The sequence below is a fragment of the Mus musculus genome, chromosome 9 (assembly GCF_000001635.26).
Source record: "Mus musculus strain C57BL/6J chromosome 9, GRCm38.p6 C57BL/6J".
NCBI classification, from domain to species: Eukaryota; Metazoa; Chordata; class Mammalia; order Rodentia; family Muridae; genus Mus; species Mus musculus.
This window is the reverse complement of record NC_000075.6, coordinates 56,847,801-56,867,290: the sequence shown is the minus strand read 5'-3', so window position 1 is coordinate 56,867,290 and position 19,490 is coordinate 56,847,801. Positions and strand designations below refer to the sequence as shown.

Genomic DNA, 19,490 nt, shown 5'->3' with positions numbered 1-19,490 from the left:
CACGAGCCGTTTCAATCCTTCTCCATGCCCAAGTCCTTCCTGACGTCCAGGGTGGGTTAAATCTTACAAAACAAACCAGGGCTCGGCTGCACCTTCTTCTAACCATTGGTGCCCAGGCTGTGGGCTTCATTTCGCCATTTAAGGTTTTAGCTCAATGGCTCTTCCTGTCCTGTGCTCAAAATATGCCTTCCAGTCAGGCTGCTGGCCTTTCTATTTCAACACCCCGTTACACCCACCTCCTGCTCTTGTCCAGGCTGAGGACCGCAGACAGGAGTCAGACTCCCTTCCCACCCTTCAAGGCTTGACTCAAGGACGACGGCTGGCCCCTCTGTCCCACCCATCTCATTTCTGATTTCCTGTGCATTTTCACCTGGATCTTTCCACACACAATTAGAAACCGCTCTTTGAATTTTACCTTACTTCACTATATCTCCTGAATTAACACAAGTCCTCTCCCCTCCTTCTCTTCCTCCTCCCCATCTCCTCTCCTCCTTTCTTCCCCTGCCCCTTTTATCCTCCGACCCCCACTTGTTTTGGAGGCAGGGTCTCACTCTAGCTGAGGCCAATCTGAGACTCATTCTGCAGCCCAGGCTGGCCTTGAACCTACAGTGCAACCAATCCCCTTCCTCCGACCTCCTCAGTACTGACATTACAGGCATGCATGGCCACACCCTGACGCAGCCCGCCCATCTTTGTGTTGTTCTAGCATCATGTCTCTCATTGCCAGAGCTAAGATGGTGTCTAAAAATTGCTCCCGGTTGAAGCCCAAGCAGGTAGGGCCTGCAGGGAACCATCTCTTGGTTGGAAATGCCCAGCTACCTCAGTGTTCCCTCCTCACATCCCTCATGTCTGTTCATCTCCGGGACTGTGAGATTTTAGGAAAGGCAGTCTGAGCAGTGAGGATGAGGAGCCCAGATCTAGCTGGAGTCACCTTAGTGAGGGGTCCTTCCCTGACTCACTTCCCTTCTGGGTGCCTCGTGATAGCCTTCTTTAGAGCTGGTCTCCTCCGTCTGACGGGGAGAAGGGTGTGGTCCGGGCCCCTGGAAGGGAGACTCAAGTTCCTTCTCTGCTTTAAGTTGCTCTTGGAAATGGTCCTGAAAGATGTAGGCTGACTGCCTGATTCATACATTGGTAGTAATGACAGATGGGGCCCCGAGGCCACAGATCTCATGGTCTAACCAGACCTCATCTCCAGGAAAGGAAGAGCGTTGTACTGCTAGGGTTCCTGGGATTGTGACAATTGTGACAGACAAGATGCCCACCAAGGTGCTCTTCACTCAGGCTCTGCTGGTCAGACACCAGAGCTAGAGACAGGGGGTGTGGCCTGGTTTGTCCCAGGGCTATCAGAGAGATATCTGAGGGGTGGCAGCCTTGCCTCTGGGCCCTGGAGAGTGGGTGGTCTTGTCTGTCACCAGCCAGGTCCTCTCAGTGAGGAGAGCAGACACGAGGGAAAGAAGGTATACGGGCCGATGGAGGTAGGGACAGAAGCCAGCTAGCCAGCCCTGGGAACAAAAAGAGAGTATGGAAGCCAGAGGCAGTTAGAGGAGGCCGTGGCAGAGGTGTGCTGGGCACACACAGGGTGGGGCATTGTGCCTCCTCTCCGAGTCTCACTTCACAGCACCCCCACTTCTGGCTCAGAGTATCTGTGGTCAGGATGCACACTTAATGCTGCCTCTGGGTATACTTTGATAGCCACTGTGGTCACTCAAACCTGTATGGCAAAGAGAATGGATAGCATCGAGGTGGCTAAGTGTCCCAGACAACCTGGGTGGGCAGAGCCACACCCTTGGCAATCTGACTCCAGGGGTCCCTTTTCAGAGTCTGACTTTCTAGGGTCAGGAAAACCAGACAATCTTGGATACCCGGAGTTCCCATTAACAGAGATCACAGCTTTCCTTCCAGACCCTCAGCCTGGGGAAGAAGTATAGGCCCTTGGACTCTTGATCAGGGACCATGAGTGCAGTCCCCATATAGATCCTTTAGGCAGGGGCAGGGTCTCAGTCCCTCACTCACCAGGAGCTGTAGATCTGACCAACAAGGCCAAGGTAAGAGCCAAGGCCAGGGCTGGAGCTGACAGCGGGTGTCCCGGGCCGAGAAGCATCGCGGCGGGGCTGGGTGCCTGGACTTGTAAGGCGAAGGAACAGAGCGTGCTGAATCTGGACAGCACCGAGTCGCAAGTCGCAAGTCGCAATTCAAGTCCAAAGTCGAGGGAGCAGGGCTCCTCGCACGGGCTAGGGCGCAAGGGCTGTCCAGTACTTAACTCCGGGGGCGGGGCAGGCGCCAGACCCGCGCTTAGATTTCGGGCGGGGGCTCCCTCTGTCTGCTCCCACCTCCAACTTTCTTAAAGGGGCCGTGCTGGGCTCTTGCTCCTGGTTAGGATTGAAGGACCTTTCCTGCCAAGGCAGACCCATGCCCCATTTTAAGGGTTTGGGACAATGTCTCTTAAGTCTTTAGACCCCCAGAACTCTGTGGACAGGATCTCTTGAGAACGGGAAATAAAAGTGAGAGCTGCCAGCCCTCTTCTGCCCTTGCGGTGATGTAGGGGTTTAGGTGCCTTCAAGGTCACAGGTCCCCGAGGATTCCACTAAAGCAGACCGCTAGGCAGGGCTCTGGGTTTGCCCTTCTCTTTCCACAGACTGTACATTCTCTGCCTGTAAAGACAAGAGGTCTGGATCTTGTGGTGCAGAAGCTCAGCCCTGTGGTAACACATGCTTCAAAACAACCCTGCAAGGTAGGGGCTGAGCACCCTTCCCTTCATTTTGTGGAGGAGGAGCCCAGCTCAGAATCCAAGGTCAAAGGTAGTGCCTGGCCATTTCCTGCCAGGATCCCAGGCCTCCTGACCCCCAAATCTTGGTGTTTTCACTTGCCCCACCACCTCCTGGAAATCTGGCCCTGGATTTAGCTCCTACCTAACAGCTTCAGGCTGGGGCCTTCTCCTCCTGGCTCCTTCCCAGGCAAGAGCCTGCCTAGTCCCAACCAGGAGCTGGAAAAAGCAGAGTTACTGTGGCTTTTCCCCGTGCCTGTGTTTGGCCAGCCCCAGCTGCATTGGGACCTGGCCTGGGTTTTTTCTAGGAGACGCATAGAGGAACACTCCCGTTCCTCTCTTCTTTCACGCATATCCCTCCACTGGGCTCCCTGCTGTGCCCACGTTCCACTGTGCACCCTCTTTCCAATCCTTACCCCTGAGCAGCAACAATCATAGCACAAGTCCAGCGTCTCATGACTTCTGATAGAACCGAGCCCCATTTCGATAGAGAAACTGAGGCTGAGAGGGATTAAAGGGCCTGGGTGAGTTGATCCAGGCGAGGGCAAGCCGAATCATTGAGCCCATGCTCTGTGCTCTTACTACCATGCCTGGTCTGATGTGTTCTTGATCCCAATTCTCCTACTTGACTGGCCTTTAACTACTCCTTTTTTTCCTGTGGTTCAGTTTTTCACTTACAAGTTTGAATTTATAAGCATTAAGTGTTTTAATATGTCTCAAATGCCTACCTTAGGGCCTGGCATACAGTAGGTGTTCAACTCATATCGCCTTTTCTTCTTCCTCTCTCATTCTGCACATCCCAGTACTTCACGGTTTGTATACAACTACTGCACATCCTCCCCTTGATGGAGGGTCTTCTGTGAACCTTTGACTTTCCCCTCCGTAGGCAGTTGCATACAGTAGGTGTTCAATAAGTACCTGTTAAGGTGGACTAAGAAGCTGATTGTTGCTATTCTATGGGGACTTAGACAGACTTAGGAACTATCCAGGCACCCTGGGGAACCTGACACAGTGAGCCTATGCCTTGTTTCTTGTTTTCCTTCTTCTGAGTCAGCACAACACTTGGTCCTCATTAAGGGCCAATTACTGTCCAAATATGGATCCAGGGTTTGGGAGGGGAGGCTTCTTGGAAGGTTGGGGAAGAAGAGTTCTCTCTTTAAGAATGAGAGGGAGGGGAAATGTTTGTCTTTTTATGAATTGGGAACTAGAGAGGAGACGTGCACCATCCCATACCGCCCATCTTCTGGCATCTTGCTCGGCCCCTACCCACAGATTTATTTGCCCACCACCACCAGGAATCACTTCTCTGTCTGGGGAGCCTCCAGACTAGTAGCTGCAGCCCAGCCCACAGCTGAGATTTAAGACAGGATGAGCTCAGAGCCTCCCCAGCCTTGCTGCCCGTGGGGTTGAGAAACAGACCTAGAAAAAGAATACAACAAGCACTGTGTTCATGACCCAGCTTGTGCATCTCTGCCGGGGTTTCCCAGTCTGTAAAACATTTACCAGGGGGAATGCCTAGGTGGCAGAACACTTGCCTAGCATGCACAAGGCCCTGGATTCACTCTCTAGCACTGGATCTGGGGAAGGGTTGGAGTAGGATGGGGATGTAGCTCAGTTGATAGAGTGCCTGCTGAGCATCAAAAAGCCCTGGGTTTGCTCTGTAGCAGTGCATAAAACCTGGACATGGTGTGAAGAGGTAGCTCTGCAATTAAAAGTGCTCACTGCTTTTGCATAGGACCTGAATTTGGTTCCCAGCACCCACATTGAGGGGCTCACAACTACCTGTAGCTCTAGTTCCAGGGGCTCTGATATCCTCTTCTAGATTCCATAGGTACCTGTATACATACATGTCATACATTCACATAAATACACACAAAATTAAATTCAATTATAATGAACCTTATTTTTAAAAAAAAGATTTATTTATTTATTTATGTATATAAATACACTGTCTTCATGCACACCAGAAGAGGGCATCAGATCCCATTACAGATGTGGTTGCTGTTGTGAGCCACCATGTGGGAATTGAACTCAGGACCTCTGGAAGAGTAGCCAGTGCTCTTACCCGCTGAGCCATCACACCGCACCCCCTGAAATGAATCTTAAAAAAAAAAAAAAACAAGGACAGAAAAGTGGACATAGCTACATAAGCTTTTAATCCTAACACTTAGGAGGTGGAGGCAAGAGAACAGAAAAGCAAGGTCATTTTCAACTATAAAGCTACTTCCAGACTAGCCTGAAGTGGGGGAAGACCGAGAGAGAGCGAGAGAGAGAGAGACAGAGACAGAGACAGAGAGACAGAGAGAGAGACACACACACAGAGAGAAAATAAGAATCATTCACCTGGGAAATAAACATGTTCATGGACAAAAGAGAAAACCGAGGCTCTCAGTCCTTTAGACCAGACCACTGGGGCTCTGGGTATTCATGCTTGCCCTCTGTTAGTCTGTAGCGTGAGGCTTGAACCCCGGACAGAAGCTCAGCAGAGACATGAGGATTGAGGCCCCCTGTAGCTTTAGAACGATTGACCATCTCCCACTGACTCAGAGTGTGCTGTTGGGTGGGGTAGTGTCAGCTCCCCAGTCGTTTTCACCCCAGCCTCTTGGGCAGAGCTGAGCCAAACCTCCCTGGCATCCTCAGGGTTGACTCTTGCCTCCCTTCTGCCTGCTAACCTTTGCCATGATTTCCCTTGACTTGGGTCGACCAGACACACACCGTGACTACTCCAGTGCCCTATCTCCCTGGTCATGTCTTACCTTCCCCCGACAGGTGCTTTTCTGTCTGAAAACTCTATGGAGTCTTCTCCCTAGCTAGACCATGGGGTTTTAACTCAGTGCTTTCCCCACCCTCTAGAATGACACCGCTCCACAGGACAGGACACCCAGTGAGACAAGTGAAGATGATGACTCTGTTTTTTTGTTTATTTGTTTTGTTTTGTTTTTTCTTTTTCTTTTTTTTTTCGAGACAGGGTTTCTCTGTATAGTCCTGGCTGTCCTGGAACTCACTTTGTAGACCAGGCTGGCCTCGAACTCAGAAATCTGCCTGCCTCTGCCTCCCAAGTGCTGGGATTAAAGGCGTGCGCCACCACCGCCCGGCTGAAGATGATGACTCTGAACATCTCACCTATCAATCAGAGGATTACAAATCCTCTGAAGCTTCCATGACCCCCAAGCACTCTAGGAAAATGAGACAACAGACAGACAAACAATTTCTCCTTCCCCAACAATGTGTAGCTCTGCAGGCTGGCTAGGCTCTTTTGGTCACTTTTACTAGCTCCCATCCCCAGTGCATCTGGGACTAAGCATGCCCGCTTTGGCAGTGGCAGCCACACCCTGCCCTCAGCCTGGGTGTTTTGCACTCTGACCGACTGGCTCCACCCAAGGAGCCTGTGGCCAAAGCCAGCCTGCTGGTAAATGGCGTGGGCTTCTGCCCTCAAAGGGGTGGTGTCTGAGCAGCGTTGTTCTTCAACTGCTTGGAACCTGCCCTTAGGGAACTGGCCCTTTGCCATACAGGACACAGACCGCAGACTACCCTGTGCAAGGGGACATGGGCTTTAGGCATTGGCTCCTCGGCTCTACAGCCTCAGAACCAGAAACTTCTCTGCAGCAGCCTCAGGCTAAGCTTCTGCTAGGAGTAGTCTCGCTCCCACTTTTTGGCCAAGGAGCCTGTGAGGCTCCTTCAAGTGCAGGCAGCCAGGCTCAGGCTAGTCCCAGCAATTACACTTCAGAAGCTGAAAAGTTGTCTTTGCTGGTTTGGGAGCAAGGCTGTGAATGGGAGGCCCGTGGGGAGCTTTGCCTATCTAGCCTGGGTGGGCTTTAAGCCACGTCTGTACCATATTGGGCCGATAGCGTGGGGGCAGGGGGGGGTTACCCTCTCGGGGCTTCTCGGATTCTCCAGAACAGGCTCTCCCCTGCCACACCATGTCCGCAAAGACTTGTGGCTTCAGTGGCTGTGACCAGCTGGCCACAGCTGACTCCCTTTGGGATGCGCTATTTCTAAATATTAGTTCATGCTGTTAACCCTTGCCATACAGTCCTAATGGACATTGGAAGCCTGCAGGGACAGGCTTCGGAAGGAGGCTGAATGGGCCCCAGCTAGGTGGAAAATCTGTGAGTATACTCACTCAGGGTCTGGCATGGGTTGGGCACCTTTGAGGGGCTCTTTTGGGTTCCTGCAAGGATGAGAAATACCTGCTTGGGCCTGGGACCAAAGCTTGCAATGGGCTTTAGATGTGGATCTGAGCTGGCGGTCTGGGCAGGGAAATGGAAAGAATGTGGGGTGAGGAGCCAGGAGTTGGGTCTTGCCAATCCTCTTCTGTGTGCCTCACATGAGTCATGTCACCTATCTGTGCTTTTCCCTCATCTGTACAGAGCCACTATGGTACGGGATGATGGCCTCCAGCAGAGATACTGAGGCTTTGTAAACTGAAGGGCAGAGCCTGGAGGTTCCGCCAGGGTCTCACTTTTTGTTTAGGACTCTCAGGATTCCCTTAGGAGAGGCACAGAGCAAGCTGTTGGGGCTGTCATCAGCCTGAGGAGTGTGCAGTCTATACAGGCTTGCACAGCTTCGGCTGCAGCCACCCCCCGCCCCCTGGGCTGTTGACCACTTGCCCTTGTAGAGTGAAACACTTCACGATGGGGCTGAGTTGTCTACAAGTGGGAGGATCTGATTTTGTATCCCAGCACCAGTGTAAAAAGCTAAGCATGGGCTTCCCTGTGATCCCTGTCCTGATAAGTAGAGAGAGGTAGATTTTTGGGAGTTTGCTGGATAGCCAGTTTGTCTTACAATGATGAGCTCTAGATTCAGTGAGAGACCCTGTCTCAAAAAATATATATAAGGTGGAGGGGGGTTGGAGATGGCTCAGTGGGTATGAAGGTGCATTACTCTTCCAGAGTTCAATTCCCAGCACCCACATCCGGCAGCTTATGACTACCTGGACCTTCGGCTCCAGGCCTCCTGGGGTACTCCTGCATGCATGGCATAGAGCCGCAAAGACAGACATATATACAGGATTAAAAATAAGATAAACCTTTAAAAACAGTAAGTTCAAAAGTGATAGAGGAAGACATCTTACGTTAACCTCTGTCCTCCGCGGGCACAGGCAAACACACCGATACATACATGCATATAACATGCACACACACCACCTCACAGAAGCCAGTGTCTAAGATGCCCTCAGCAGTCCACATCTGTAGCAGTCCCTGCCTTAGATGAACAGAGATGACCTGAACAGAGAAGGCAGGGCAGAGAGGACACTACCGCCTCCAGGGCCAAGTCACGGTGGCTTTGTCTTTGCTCCCTCTGCTCCTTTGCTCTGAGTGGCCATCCTGTAAGGACAGGCAGCCTGTGGAAGGACCATGTTGGGTGGAGCTGAGGCCTCTCCCTAACAGCCGGCACCAACTCACCTCTTAGGAGAATGAGCCATCTTTGGGTGTGTCTGCCAGCTCCAAACATACTTTCTGATGACTGCAGGCCCTACCACCATTCTGACTGCCATTTCCCAAAAGCTCTAGAACCTCAAGCCAGATCTCTCCCAAATTCCTCAACCCCAGGCACTGGGTGAGACAGGAGATTGCTGTTCCTGTAGTAAGCTGTTTTGTGACACTAGATAATAGTTTAATACTTATTGCACAGCTGCCTGCCAAGGATAGACCAGTGAGTGAGTTAGACCTGGGTTTGTACCCAGAAAGGATGCTCTGCTCCTGCTGACCGTACAACACTCCTCTGATCATCAGTGGGCCAATGAATTAACTTACTCCAACAGCATTCCTCCATCCCCTCTGCTGAGAGTTAAATTCAGGTCTCAAACAAGCTAGACACGCATTCTTCCACTCCTGACCTGTGCTGGCAGCCCCCAAATATTTTTTCTCTTGGTGTATGCTTATATGTTGTTTATTCATGTGTTCATGTGAGTGCATATGTGGGAACATGTGTGTGTGCACACATGCATGATGAGATCAGAGTTCAACATCAGATGCCTTATTTAATTGCTGTCCACCTTTTTTGTTTGTTAAGATTTATTTTTATGAATATGAGTACACTGTAGCTGTCTTCAAATATACCAGAAGACCCCTTTACAGATAGTTGTGAGCCACCATGTGGGTGCTGGGATTGAACTCAGGACTTTTGGAACTATTGTGTCAGTGCTCTTAACCACTGAGCCATCTCTCCAGCCTGTTTGTTTTGTTGAGACAGGTTTCTTTTCTATTCTTTTTTTTTTTTTAAGATTTATTTATTTACATGAGTACACCATTGCTCTCACCAGACACACTAGAAGAGGGCATCAAATCCCATTACAGATGGTTATGAGCCACCATGTGCTTGTTGGGATTTGAATTCAGGACCTCTGGAAGAGCAGTCAGTGCTCTTAACCACTGAGCCATCTCTCCAGGCTCTCAGAGACAGGGTTTTTCTGACAGCTTTGGCAGTCCTGGAATTCACTCTGTAGACCAAACTGGCCTTGAAGTCACAGAAATCCACCTGCCTCTGCCTTCCAAATGTTGAGATTAAAGGCACTTGTTACCACTGCCCAGATGTCCATTTCATTTTTAATGTGTGTGTGTGTGTGTGTGTGTGTGTGTGTGTGTGTGTGTGTGTGTGTGTATGTACAGCAGCACAGGAGTGGAGGTCAGAGGACCACTTCCAGGAATAGTTTCTCTCCTGCTATTTGGGTCTTGGGTCCCAGGGTTCAAATCAGTGGCAAGTGTCTTTACCCACTGGGCTGTCGAGGCAGCCCCTTCAGCTTAGTTTTGCTCTTCTCTCTCTCTCATCATTTATGTATCTGTGTGAATGGCTGCCACATGTGAGACGGTGTTGACAGAGGTCAGCCGAGGATGTCAGATCTGCTGCAGCTGGAGTTACAGGCAGCTGTGAGCCAATGACATGGGTGCTGCCAACAGAACTCAGGTCCTCTGGAAGAGCTTAGCTCCTGAGTCATTTCTCTAGCCACTCCACTGCCATCTGGAGCTTTTTAACACAGGGTTTGTCACTGAACCTGGTTTGGATAAAATAACCTGCCTAAGAGTTCTCTGTCCTCAGCCCCTGCCCCTCATCACTGAAGGTATCCAGGTCACATCTGTGCCTGGCTTTCACCAGGTGCTGGGGACCTGAGCTCAGGTGATATGAGTGCATGGCAGGCAGTTTATCAACAGGTTCATCCCACCTCTCAAGAAATATTTCGCAAACGTAGACCAGATACTAGGCACGATGCAAGAGCGGGGCATTGGGGATACTGGGGTGACCAATTGTAGGAGTCAGGATTTTGGGATTTATAAGCTTTCCAATGTGAGCTGGTAATTGGCAGTAAGGACAGAAGGTGCTGGACAAGCCCAAGGTTCGGGCACTGAGATGAATGGGGGCGGGCATGACACACTGAGACTCGCTGGGGGTGGGGACAGCTCACAAGAAGTTCTTTGGAGGTTAGGGTTGTAGCTCAGTTGGTAGAAGGCTTGTTTAGCATGTGCAAAGTCCTGGGTTTGATCAGAGGAACGGAATAAAACCAGACGTAGCGGTGCTCACACTGTGAATTTGAGCACTTGGGGGTAGAGACAGGAGGACCAGAAGTTCAAGGTCATCCTAAGCTACAGGGTGAGCTGGGCATGTTGCTTTTGCAGAGTGTGAACTCCAAATGACACGGGGCAGGCATGAGCCTAACGCTGCTGGGAATGTAGGAAGGATGGAGAAATGATGAGGAATTGTTGATGAATGGGATTAAAGCCACAAGAGGAGAGGGACTGCCTTGTGCAGAGACAAAGATCCAGGTCTGAGCCTGCAGACACCAGTACTGACAGTACTGACTGTTTTTTAAGTCTCTCCCCCACCCCACTCCCCATCTCTCTCTCTCTCTCTCTCTCTCTCTCTCTCTCTCTCTCTCTCTCTCGTGTGTGTGTGTGTGTGTGTGTGTGTGTGTGTGTGTGTGTCTGTGAGTGCGTGTGTCCCCAACTTCTTGGGATTCTTCTGCCTCGGCCTCTCATTGTGATGTGGGAGCCAAGGATTGTAAACACATGCTACTGAGGCTGGCTTTCTGTGGGTTCTGAAAACTCCAACTTGGGTCCAAAGTTCTTTACTTGATATTTTTTTTTCTTTGATTTTTTTTTTTTTTACTGTATATAGTTTTAGACTTACATAGAAGTGGCAAGATTATTGCAAATAGTTCTCACATACCCTTTGCCTAGATTTCCCAAGGGTTAATATTTTACCACACCTTTGTTTGTTTGTTTTGAGACAAGGTCTCTATGCGGCCTTGGTTATTCTGGTCCACTCTATACATTAGTTTACTCCAGTCTGGTTTCAAACTCAGAATTCTGCCTGCCTTTGCCTCCTAAGTGTTGGAAGGCAGATGCTTTTTATTTTAATCTATATATGTATGCATCTATCTATCTATCTATCTATCTATCTATCTATCTATCTATCTATCTATCTTTTGTTTCCATAATTTTTCTTTAAACAAGTCAGTGTTTTCTAAGAACAAAGACCTTCCCTTTTAGGAATACAATGATTGACCAGGAAATAAACATGGCTACATTTTGAAATAAGCCATAGATTTATTTCTGCTTTGGCCAATTTTCCTGACATCATCAAAAGCAAGCCCTGCCAGGGCTGGAGCGATGGCTCAGTGGTTAAGTGCACTGGCTGCTTTTCCAGAGGTCCCCAGTTCGATTCCTAGTACCTGCCTATAACTCCAGTTCCATAGGGTCTGACACCTTCACATACAAGTATAACACCAACGTATATAAAATAAAAATAAATAAGAAAACAAAAGCAAGCTCTCCCTTCCATGTTGCATTGAGCTGTCTGGGTTTTTGAGTTTTTACAAATCTGTCACAGTTCTTTAGGATTTCTTTGTTTTCTGGGATATTGGCAGGTTTTGTTCTTGTTTTTTGACTCCAGGTCAGTTTTTATCTTGTGGACCAGTCAGTTTGTCTGGTATTCTTGTGGTCAGATTTTTATCTTTGGGAAACACAACAGAGCGGTGTTGTGGTCTCCTGGTGTATCCTTCTAGGAGGCACCAGCGTTTTCCTTGGTGGGATTGTGTGTTGTTTGTCTTTGTTTTGGTTTTTAATTTAAAAATATTGTAGAATGAGTGGTGGCACGTGACTTTAGACACAGCACTCAGGAGGCAGAGGCAAGCAATATCTATGAGTTCGAGGCCCACCTGGTCTACATGGCAAGTTCCAGGACAGCCTGGGCTACATGGTCAGACCTGTACCCAACCTCCCCTCAGCAAACCAAGATAGTATAGTGGGTAGAAGCACTCACTAACTTGATGACCTGAATCCCATGGTAGAAGTAGAACACTGACTCTGTGTTATCCTCTGTAGCATGCACGCACCCATACAACACACAATAATAAAATGATAACAGCTTCTGTGTGAGATGTACATACACTATACATCTGTGTAGAAGCCAGAGGTCAGTCACCATTGGGTAGCTTTTTCTATTGCTCCTCACCTTCTCTCATTGGACCTGAAGCTCACTGATCAGGTAAGCTGAAGGGCCAGGCACTCCTCCCCAGTGCTGGATTACAGGCACGCACTGTGTCACCCAGCTTTTCATGAGGATCCTGGGAGTCCAGGCTCAGCTCCTCACGCTTGCATCGTAAGTACTTTACCCACTGATCTTCATCACATGTGTCACCTGGTTGAGGCTGAGCCTGCCAGACTGCGTCCAGGCAAAGTTACTGTTTTCCATTTTTGTGATTAATAAGCTTTTGCCAATACTGAAAGGTCGGGGTGAGGAAGAAGACCCAGAAGCAAGCCAGTAAAGGAACAGTGGAAACCAGGGAAGGAAAACCAGGAGAAGATCTTGGAGCTGGGAGAGGGTCTTGTGAAGCAGGAGGAGTGGTCAGCAGTGTTGGTTCAATGCTACCAAGTGGCCAAGTCAGAAGAGGTTGCCAAGAGTCTACTGTGTTTAGCATCTGCGTGCAGGTCTGTGGGCATCTCATCCAACTTAGCTTGGGTGGAGCAACGGGCCTAAAGCCAGCTTTCAGTGAGTCAAGGAGAAAAGAGAGGCAGACTGGCCACCACAGAGAAAACACCCTTTGAGTAAATGGGTCTGTGAAATGGCAGAGACAGACAGGTAGGTACAGAGACATGTGTGGGCTCAAGGGCAGGGTTGCTTTTATTTTTAGAGATTATTTATTCATTTTATAACTGTGTGTGTATGCTTGAATGTATGTTTATGTACACCATGCATGCAGGGCTTAGATGGTAGAAGAGAGTATTGGATCCCCTGGAACTGTAGCTATGGGTGGCTATGAGCTACCTGATGTGGGTTCTGGGAGCTGAACCCCAGCCCTCTGGAGGAACTGGAAGTGTTCTTAGCCAGTGAGCCATCTCTTTAGGCCCTAGAGGCAGAGCTTTTAACAGGTGGAAGGGACCTTGGCTATCAGAGGTGATAAGAGTTGCCAGTAGAAGGGCTGGTTAAGATGGTTAAGAGCGCCGACTGCTCTTCCGAAGGTCCCGAGTTCAAATCCCAGCAACCACATGGTGGCTCACAACCATCCGTAACGAAATCTGATGCCCTCTTCTGGAGTGTCTGAAGACAGCTACAGTGTACTTACTTATAATTTAAAAAAAAAAAAAAAAAGAGTTGCCAGTAGATGTGGAAATTGGAAGAGCAGCCATAGCTTCCAGGGAAAGTGGAATTGGGCAGGCCTTGTTGAGAGGCCTGCAGCTCCAGCACTTCACAGTCTCTGTTTTCACTTGTGCAGGTGGGTAGGAACTGCATGGAGGTCCAGTCTTATGGAGGGGAGTGAGGCATGCTGGGATAGTATCTGGGGACAGCAGAGCAAGCTGCTTCTAGGTGAGGCTCAATGAGGTTGCCAAATCCAAGGCTGAGAGCTCTGAGGGTGAGGAGGAGGAGGAGGAAGAGGAGGAGGAGGAAGAGGCAGGAGCTCATTGGTCTGGTACATAAAGACTGCTGGGGAGTAGGAAACGGAGGGCTCTTTCTAGGGAGGTGGCAGTTGGTGTTGTGGGAGGTAATAAAAGCCCAGGACCACTGCTGGGAACAGGGTTTGGGAGGGACTTGGCAGAGGTCTTGGTGCATGAGGAGGACTGTGCATTGATTGGGGAGTGGGTCTTAGGTGGGCCAAAGTTACCAAGTCATGGTAGGAGTTAGGAGGTAGCCATGAACCAGGGCTGCCACCGTGTTGTGAGGAACAGGTGGATACTGGAACTCATGTGACCAAGGCCGTGAATGGAAGAGCTATCATCTTGGGCCTGAAGCAGCCAAGGGGCCTGCTTCAGGGGATCCCAGACTCCATCAGAGGCAGAGTGCATGCCACAGAAGTGAGCAACTTGGGCCAGCTGAAGGTGAAGAAACCCATTTCCTCAAGAAAGCTGTGTATGAAGGCCTGTGACAGGAACAGAACAGACCCCTGGGAAGGAAGCACTTGGAGTACCACCAGGCAGGGGAGAGGGGGTGGCCCGGAGTGCTTACAGGGTGGGGTGAAATGAGACGTGGTCCCCAGCAGAGGGGCTGCTGCTGGTGGCTGGGAGCCTGCTCTGTTCTGAGCCTTTCTGTCCCCAAGACTCTTGACTTCCCAGCATGCCTGATGATGGCTGCACTTGGCGGATGCCTAGAGTTCAGAGCACCACAATGGCAGCTCTCTGAACAGTGAGACTGACCTGAAGAGATTCCTGCATTTTGTGTTCTGCTTCCTCTCCTGTCACTGTGGCCTCAGTGTCTACACTGGGGTGGTGACAGACTACCATTCATCCTTTAATTCCTATGACAGACAGAGACCTTTCTTAACCTGGCTCAGATCTAATCCCAGTGGTGGATGTAAGGCTGGGTCCTGGGTCCCTCTGGGCTCTTAGGCTGAAGCCATCTCTGGGATTTTCCTAGACTGGGGCTCATCCCTCTGTCACATGGAGACTGCATAGCCTCTGACACTCATATTTCCTAACATCCTCCTTCAGAGGTGTGCTCTCTACAAAGTCATGGGAACCTACTGCTGTGGACCCCAGTGTGAGCCCTTTATCATCCTGCTTGTTCCCCACACTGTGTCTGGAACACTACCATTAGGTAAGTATTCCTTTAGCTAGATGTGGATCTTTAATGATATCGTGCTTTGGCAAAGAGTCTGGGAAGGGGCTGTGAGAGACCTTAGTGGGAAATAGGTTAGCTTACAGAAGTAGACTGGTAGAAGAGAGGACTTACCCAGAGTCTAGAGGAGATAGGTGGAAAGGACAGGGGGACAGGAGCTGCAGGAGTGGGCAGGAACTCTTCGCCCAGGACCCACTCAACCTTTCTGTCCCTGTCCCCAATTATAAAACACCTACTGGTAGTGAGCAGCTGGCTCAGGGTCCATGTCATTCACTACTCCCTTCCCAGACCAGGGGTATTGGGGAACGCCCAGGGCATTCAGCCTGGTTGGATATATGAGAGGACATGGAGCTGAATTTTTCTGTATCTGGGCTCTCAGCAGAGAGCTGCCATACCACAGTTCAGGCACCACGGCAACGGGAGAAATAAACACTCCGGGCCTCACAGTCCAAGTTCTGCTTCGATGTGACATCATCCTCCACTCCAGCCACTGGGGCCCGACCCCCGCCTCCTGTACTGGCTGCACTTCTGTGGTGGCTTCAGCTGTTGAGCCGAGGCATCTTCTCACACAGCCCCTCCCCTAGCTGTCTCGGTGTCTCTGAAGTGGGGTGGGGAGTGAATAGAGGGGCCTGGGCAGGGGTACTGGCTCCCGGCTTCTCAGGCACTGCTTGTAACCGCTACTATTTTCTCTCAGCCTTCACTATGAAGCAGTCCAAGGGGTCCAGGAACTATGTGTTCTACGCACAGCACCCAGAGAAGGAGGAAGAGGTGCCCTCATGGCATGAAATCAAGCAGACCCCTGTCATCATGGCCACAATCAAAGGTGAGAGCAGCCCTATCCTAGGGCCCGCTCTGCTAGCCTGCTGCTGAAGGCCTTGCCTGCCAGCCTTGCCTCCAGTGAAACCCCAGCAAACACTCCTCAGGACCTTAGCACAACCTGAACCTCCAAGCTAAGCCCACCCACTGGCTCTGAGATGCTGGAAGAAGGTCAGGACATAGGGGCATACAGCATGTTTCGGGGAAAAGGATTAGGAACTTTTAGCTTGGTTTTTACCTTTCAGGGTGCTAGCGACTGAACCCTGGGGCCCATACGTTACAGGCGAGGGCTCGACCACTCAGCCAAGTCACCAGCCCTGCCTTTAGTGATTTCTATTTCCTTCAAGCGGAGACCAGGCGAATGAATTCTCACTAAGTTGTCACTGACTGATTATTGGGAAGTGTCTTAGCGTGGTGAATGATGGAATGTTTGGGCTCTCTTGAGTCTCACATCGCCAGTTACTGTGGCTGGATAGAGTGATTATTTCTTAGCCTCAGTATTGTTATCTGTAAGATGGAAAAAGATGAAAGTATCTGTCTTAATAAGGTTGTCTAGAGGCTCAACTGAAATAACCATATCAAGTGCTTAGCATGAGTCTCGATACCAAGTTCCCCGTTGACTATGACTGTTGCCTCTCTCTTACAGTGAGCTGGATCCACAGGAAATTGCCTTTTATCTCTGCATACTACCTTGTAGGGAACCAGCTGATACCCAGCTCTGTGGCAGTATGCCTTTAGCCAGAGCAAAGCCCCCTGTGTTCTCACCGTGGGCCGAGGGCTGAGGCTAAAGGTTGTCTTGTTTGTCCTCCCAGGTCCAGGGCCTGCCAAGTACCTCCGGTCATCCTGTACTGGCTATATAGCCCATGACATCTCCATGTTCCAGGAGCCAGCTTACAGTCTGCATACACGGCACACTAAGAAACGTGAGCAGTCCCCACTGTCTGTCCCTTAAGGGTCGGGTCTAATGTCCAAGGTTGCTGCCACAGGCCACTGGGGGCTGTGGCTGGTGAAGATGGAGACAGAAAGAAGCCAGTAAGATTTCCTAAGTGGACCCACACCATCTGAAGGTAGATCAGGCAGATCCCTACCCAGGGAGCTGAGGGGCACGGGCCTGTCACTGGCAGAGCAGGGCTCTCTTTCCCTGGGGCTCTTTGGCTCTGGTGTCACTTATTCTGCTGCGGAAGCTTGTAGTGGTCAGCGATGACCTGTGGCTGACAGCCAAGCCCAGTGAGATGAGAGGCTGGGCGGGGATATGGTCGTGTGTTTGGGGCCCTGAGGTCTAGGGTGACTGCCCCCCCCCCCACGCCTTAACATCCCTTTGGCAGAGGTTTCTTGGCTGGGGCTGAGCCCTTTCTCAATACTCACAGTAGCTGCAGTGGTTGTCACTGCCCTTGGCACGAATCCGGATGTGTCTGTGGTAGGAGACTGATCACACTGTGGTACTGCCAGCAGCCTCTGGCAGTCTTGCACAAAAGGTCCCATTTTACAGATAAGGAAATCAAAGTCCACAGACAGCTAAGAGTCAGAGGAGTCTGAAGGGAGCCCTTGCTGGGGTGGCAGCTGTAACAGACCAGCTCTTTTTTTGTCCCTTGCAGGGATCATAGACATAAACAGCCCCGGACCTTGCTATTTCTTGAATCCCAAAGTAACTCGTTTTGGAATATCCACCTGCCCCCAGGTCCCCATGGAGGAGCGCATCTCCAATCCACGTAAGATTGTTTGGGAAAGTGGGTCATTGGGAGGATGAGCTGTGTGTGTGTGTTGTCCATCCTTAGCACCTGGAAAGGGACAAAGCAGGGCATACCCGAGACTACTGGCATCTCAATACACATTAAGACACAAATGTCAAAGCAGTTGGAAAGCAGAGGTAGGATAGCTTGGCCTACACAACCTGTTCCAGGCCAGCCAGGGTTACATAGTAACTGTCTTTAAAAAGAGAAAATGGACACAATGTTGCCATTACTATGCATGTGTCCCTGTTTCCATTCATAGACCCCAGTGATAATATACATTAATATACATTGTGTTGTGATGTCACAGGGCTCTTGTCAATCATGCTAATGAGTTCACATATCTAGTGACCTAAAGAAAATTTCCTGGTCCTGTCATGGGACACAGGCAATGCCATAATGTTGACTGCCAAGGAATTATTGCTACAATGACAGTGATGGCTTTTGTATACAACAATGTCGCCATCCTGAGGACTGTCTTAGTGCCCTTTCCCTGCTCACAGTCCCATGTAATCCTAATGACCCAGGTCTGCTGCTGCACTATTTGAAGGCCCTAGAGTTGGGCAAGAACTCAGCTCTCTTTGTGACCCAGCAGCTGGTATCAGGAGTTGTGAGGCTCTCTCCACTTTCCTTATTTTCAGGCATAAATTGCATGCCAGCCTCCTGCAAGTACAACCTTGAGAAGACTCGACCCTCTGGGGAACGTCAGCCTCCCCAGTACACTTTTGGCTACCGGTGTCCATATAGAGTGATGGATCCCAACCCTGCTCCTAACCAGTACCAGCTGCCAGTCACTCTGGGGACCAACATCCCTGTCTTCCGAGCTGCCCCTTCCTATAGTCTGGCTTCCACAAACAAGAATTGGTTCCACAAGGAGAATATAGCAGGAGGTCCCGGACCTGCTATGCATACCCGACCTGAGCCATCCGTCTACCAGAACCGCAGCCCTTTGTTTAGCATGGCCAAGCGCTTTGGCTGTCCTTTGGACCACACGCATCGGCCTGGCCCTGGCTCCCACGACATCCAGCCGGTCACTGTGCACAAACCCCGCATACCTGCCTTCACCATGGGCATCAAACATTCACCCCACTTGTGCCCACTGATTGTGGACATTTGTGACTGAGGTCTCTGCTGTTGCATGCTCCTCCCTCCTGCCTCACATGCTATTTTCCTAGAACACATTGAGCAACTTGACCGTGGATTCTGGTAGCAGAGCTGGTGCCTGCTGAGTGGCCAGAATGCAGAGGCATTGGATAAATATTTTTGTTTATTCATTCCTTTGTTTTGCAAACACTCTCAGCTGCTTCCTCTGGGCCTTGCTATGGATGAGGGGCTGGGGATCTTTGGTAAGTTTATCTGGGTTTCCATGCTGGCCACTAGGTGACCTCCAGGGCTCCTGGGCAGGTCCATCTGAGCGTGGCTACTGACACGCTGTGTGGTTTTCCCCCTCGTCTCTGGGTCTAATAGTCCCTTGCCAACAGGACTGGGGATGGCCCTGGATGAAGTCTAAACTCCCCCAGTTCTAGGGCTGTATCTCTGGTCCCTGGTTAGATGCAAACTAACCAGTTCCCAAGGTAGGAACAGTGGAGCCAGGGCATGGCCAAAATGGCTTGGGAAAAAAAAAAATCCAAATGGACACGTGGAAACTGTTGGGAGCAGGCAGTGGTAGAGAGACAGCACACAGGGTGACCAAAGGATGCAAGCTGAGGCGTTGCTCAAGTAAGGAGCTCCAGGCATACTCTGAGAGCTTTAGATAGATGGGACAGTGGTTTTTTTCTTTTTTTGGGGGGGGGGGTGTCGAGACAGGGTTTCTCTGTATAGCCCTGGCTGTCCTGGAACTCACTTTTGTAAACTAGGCTGGCCTCGAACTCAGAAATCCACCTGCCTCTGCTTCCCAAGTGCTGGGATTAAAGGCATGCGCCACCATTGCCCAGCTGGGACAGTGGTTTTGTTTGTTAGTCTTGTAGCCTAAACTCTCCTTAGCCTTCCAAGTGTGGGATTAGCGCATAACACTACACCCAGTGAAGACACTGTATTCCTTGACTTTGAGCAGTTAGAGAAAGCCTGCCAGTTGCTGGAGGCTGTGGTCAGCCTGTGGGATCCTGGGAGGGGGTTTGAGTGTCACACGCTAT

The 19,490-nt window shown here is 50.4% G+C and overlaps 2 protein-coding genes across 6 annotated transcripts in view; one reads left to right on the top strand and one right to left on the bottom strand.

Moving 5' to 3' along the window:
• Cspg4 (chondroitin sulfate proteoglycan 4) overlaps positions 1-2,187 on the bottom strand; it is a 34,767-nt gene extending 32,580 nt beyond the window's left edge. The window contains exon 1 of the mRNA NM_139001.2: positions 2,014-2,187. Coding sequence (NP_620570.2) covers positions 2,014-2,101 — 88 coding nt within the window. The 5' untranslated portion in view covers positions 2,102-2,187. The remainder of the gene's footprint in view (positions 1-2,013) is intronic.
• Positions 2,188-6,780: 4,593 nt separating this feature from the next.
• Odf3l1 (outer dense fiber of sperm tails 3-like 1) lies at positions 6,781-18,635 on the top strand. 5 transcript variants are annotated; one of them, XM_006511248.3, is made up of 6 exons: positions 6,781-6,873; positions 14,686-14,791; positions 15,507-15,635; positions 16,441-16,551; positions 17,224-17,337; positions 18,000-18,635. In XM_006511248.3, the coding sequence occupies exons 2-6, from the start codon at positions 14,707-14,709 to the stop codon at positions 18,479-18,481; spliced, it is 921 nt and encodes a 306-aa protein (XP_006511311.1). In that variant the 5' UTR covers positions 6,781-6,873; positions 14,686-14,706; the 3' UTR covers positions 18,482-18,635. The 5 variants fall into 5 exon arrangements, with proteins under 5 accessions (XP_006511311.1, NP_001361610.1, XP_006511314.1 ...); NM_001374681.1 differs by lacking the exon at positions 6,781-6,873 and having other exon boundaries at positions 13,477-14,791; positions 18,000-18,632; XM_006511251.3 differs by lacking the exons at positions 6,781-6,873; positions 14,686-14,791 and adding an exon at positions 15,261-15,368.
• Positions 18,636-19,490: the final 855 nt, after the last annotated feature.

Coding starts and splice junctions, on each gene's coding strand:
- Odf3l1 (XM_006511248.3), top strand. CDS start 14,707: ATGGGAACCTACTGCTGTGGACCCCAGTGTGAGCCCTTTATCATCCTG. Junction 14,792..15,506: donor GTCTGGAACACTACCATTAG/GTAAGTATTCCT, acceptor ATTTTCTCTCAG/CCTTCACTATGAAGCAGTCC. Junction 15,636..16,440: donor CATCATGGCCACAATCAAAG/GTGAGAGCAGCC, acceptor TTGTCCTCCCAG/GTCCAGGGCCTGCCAAGTAC.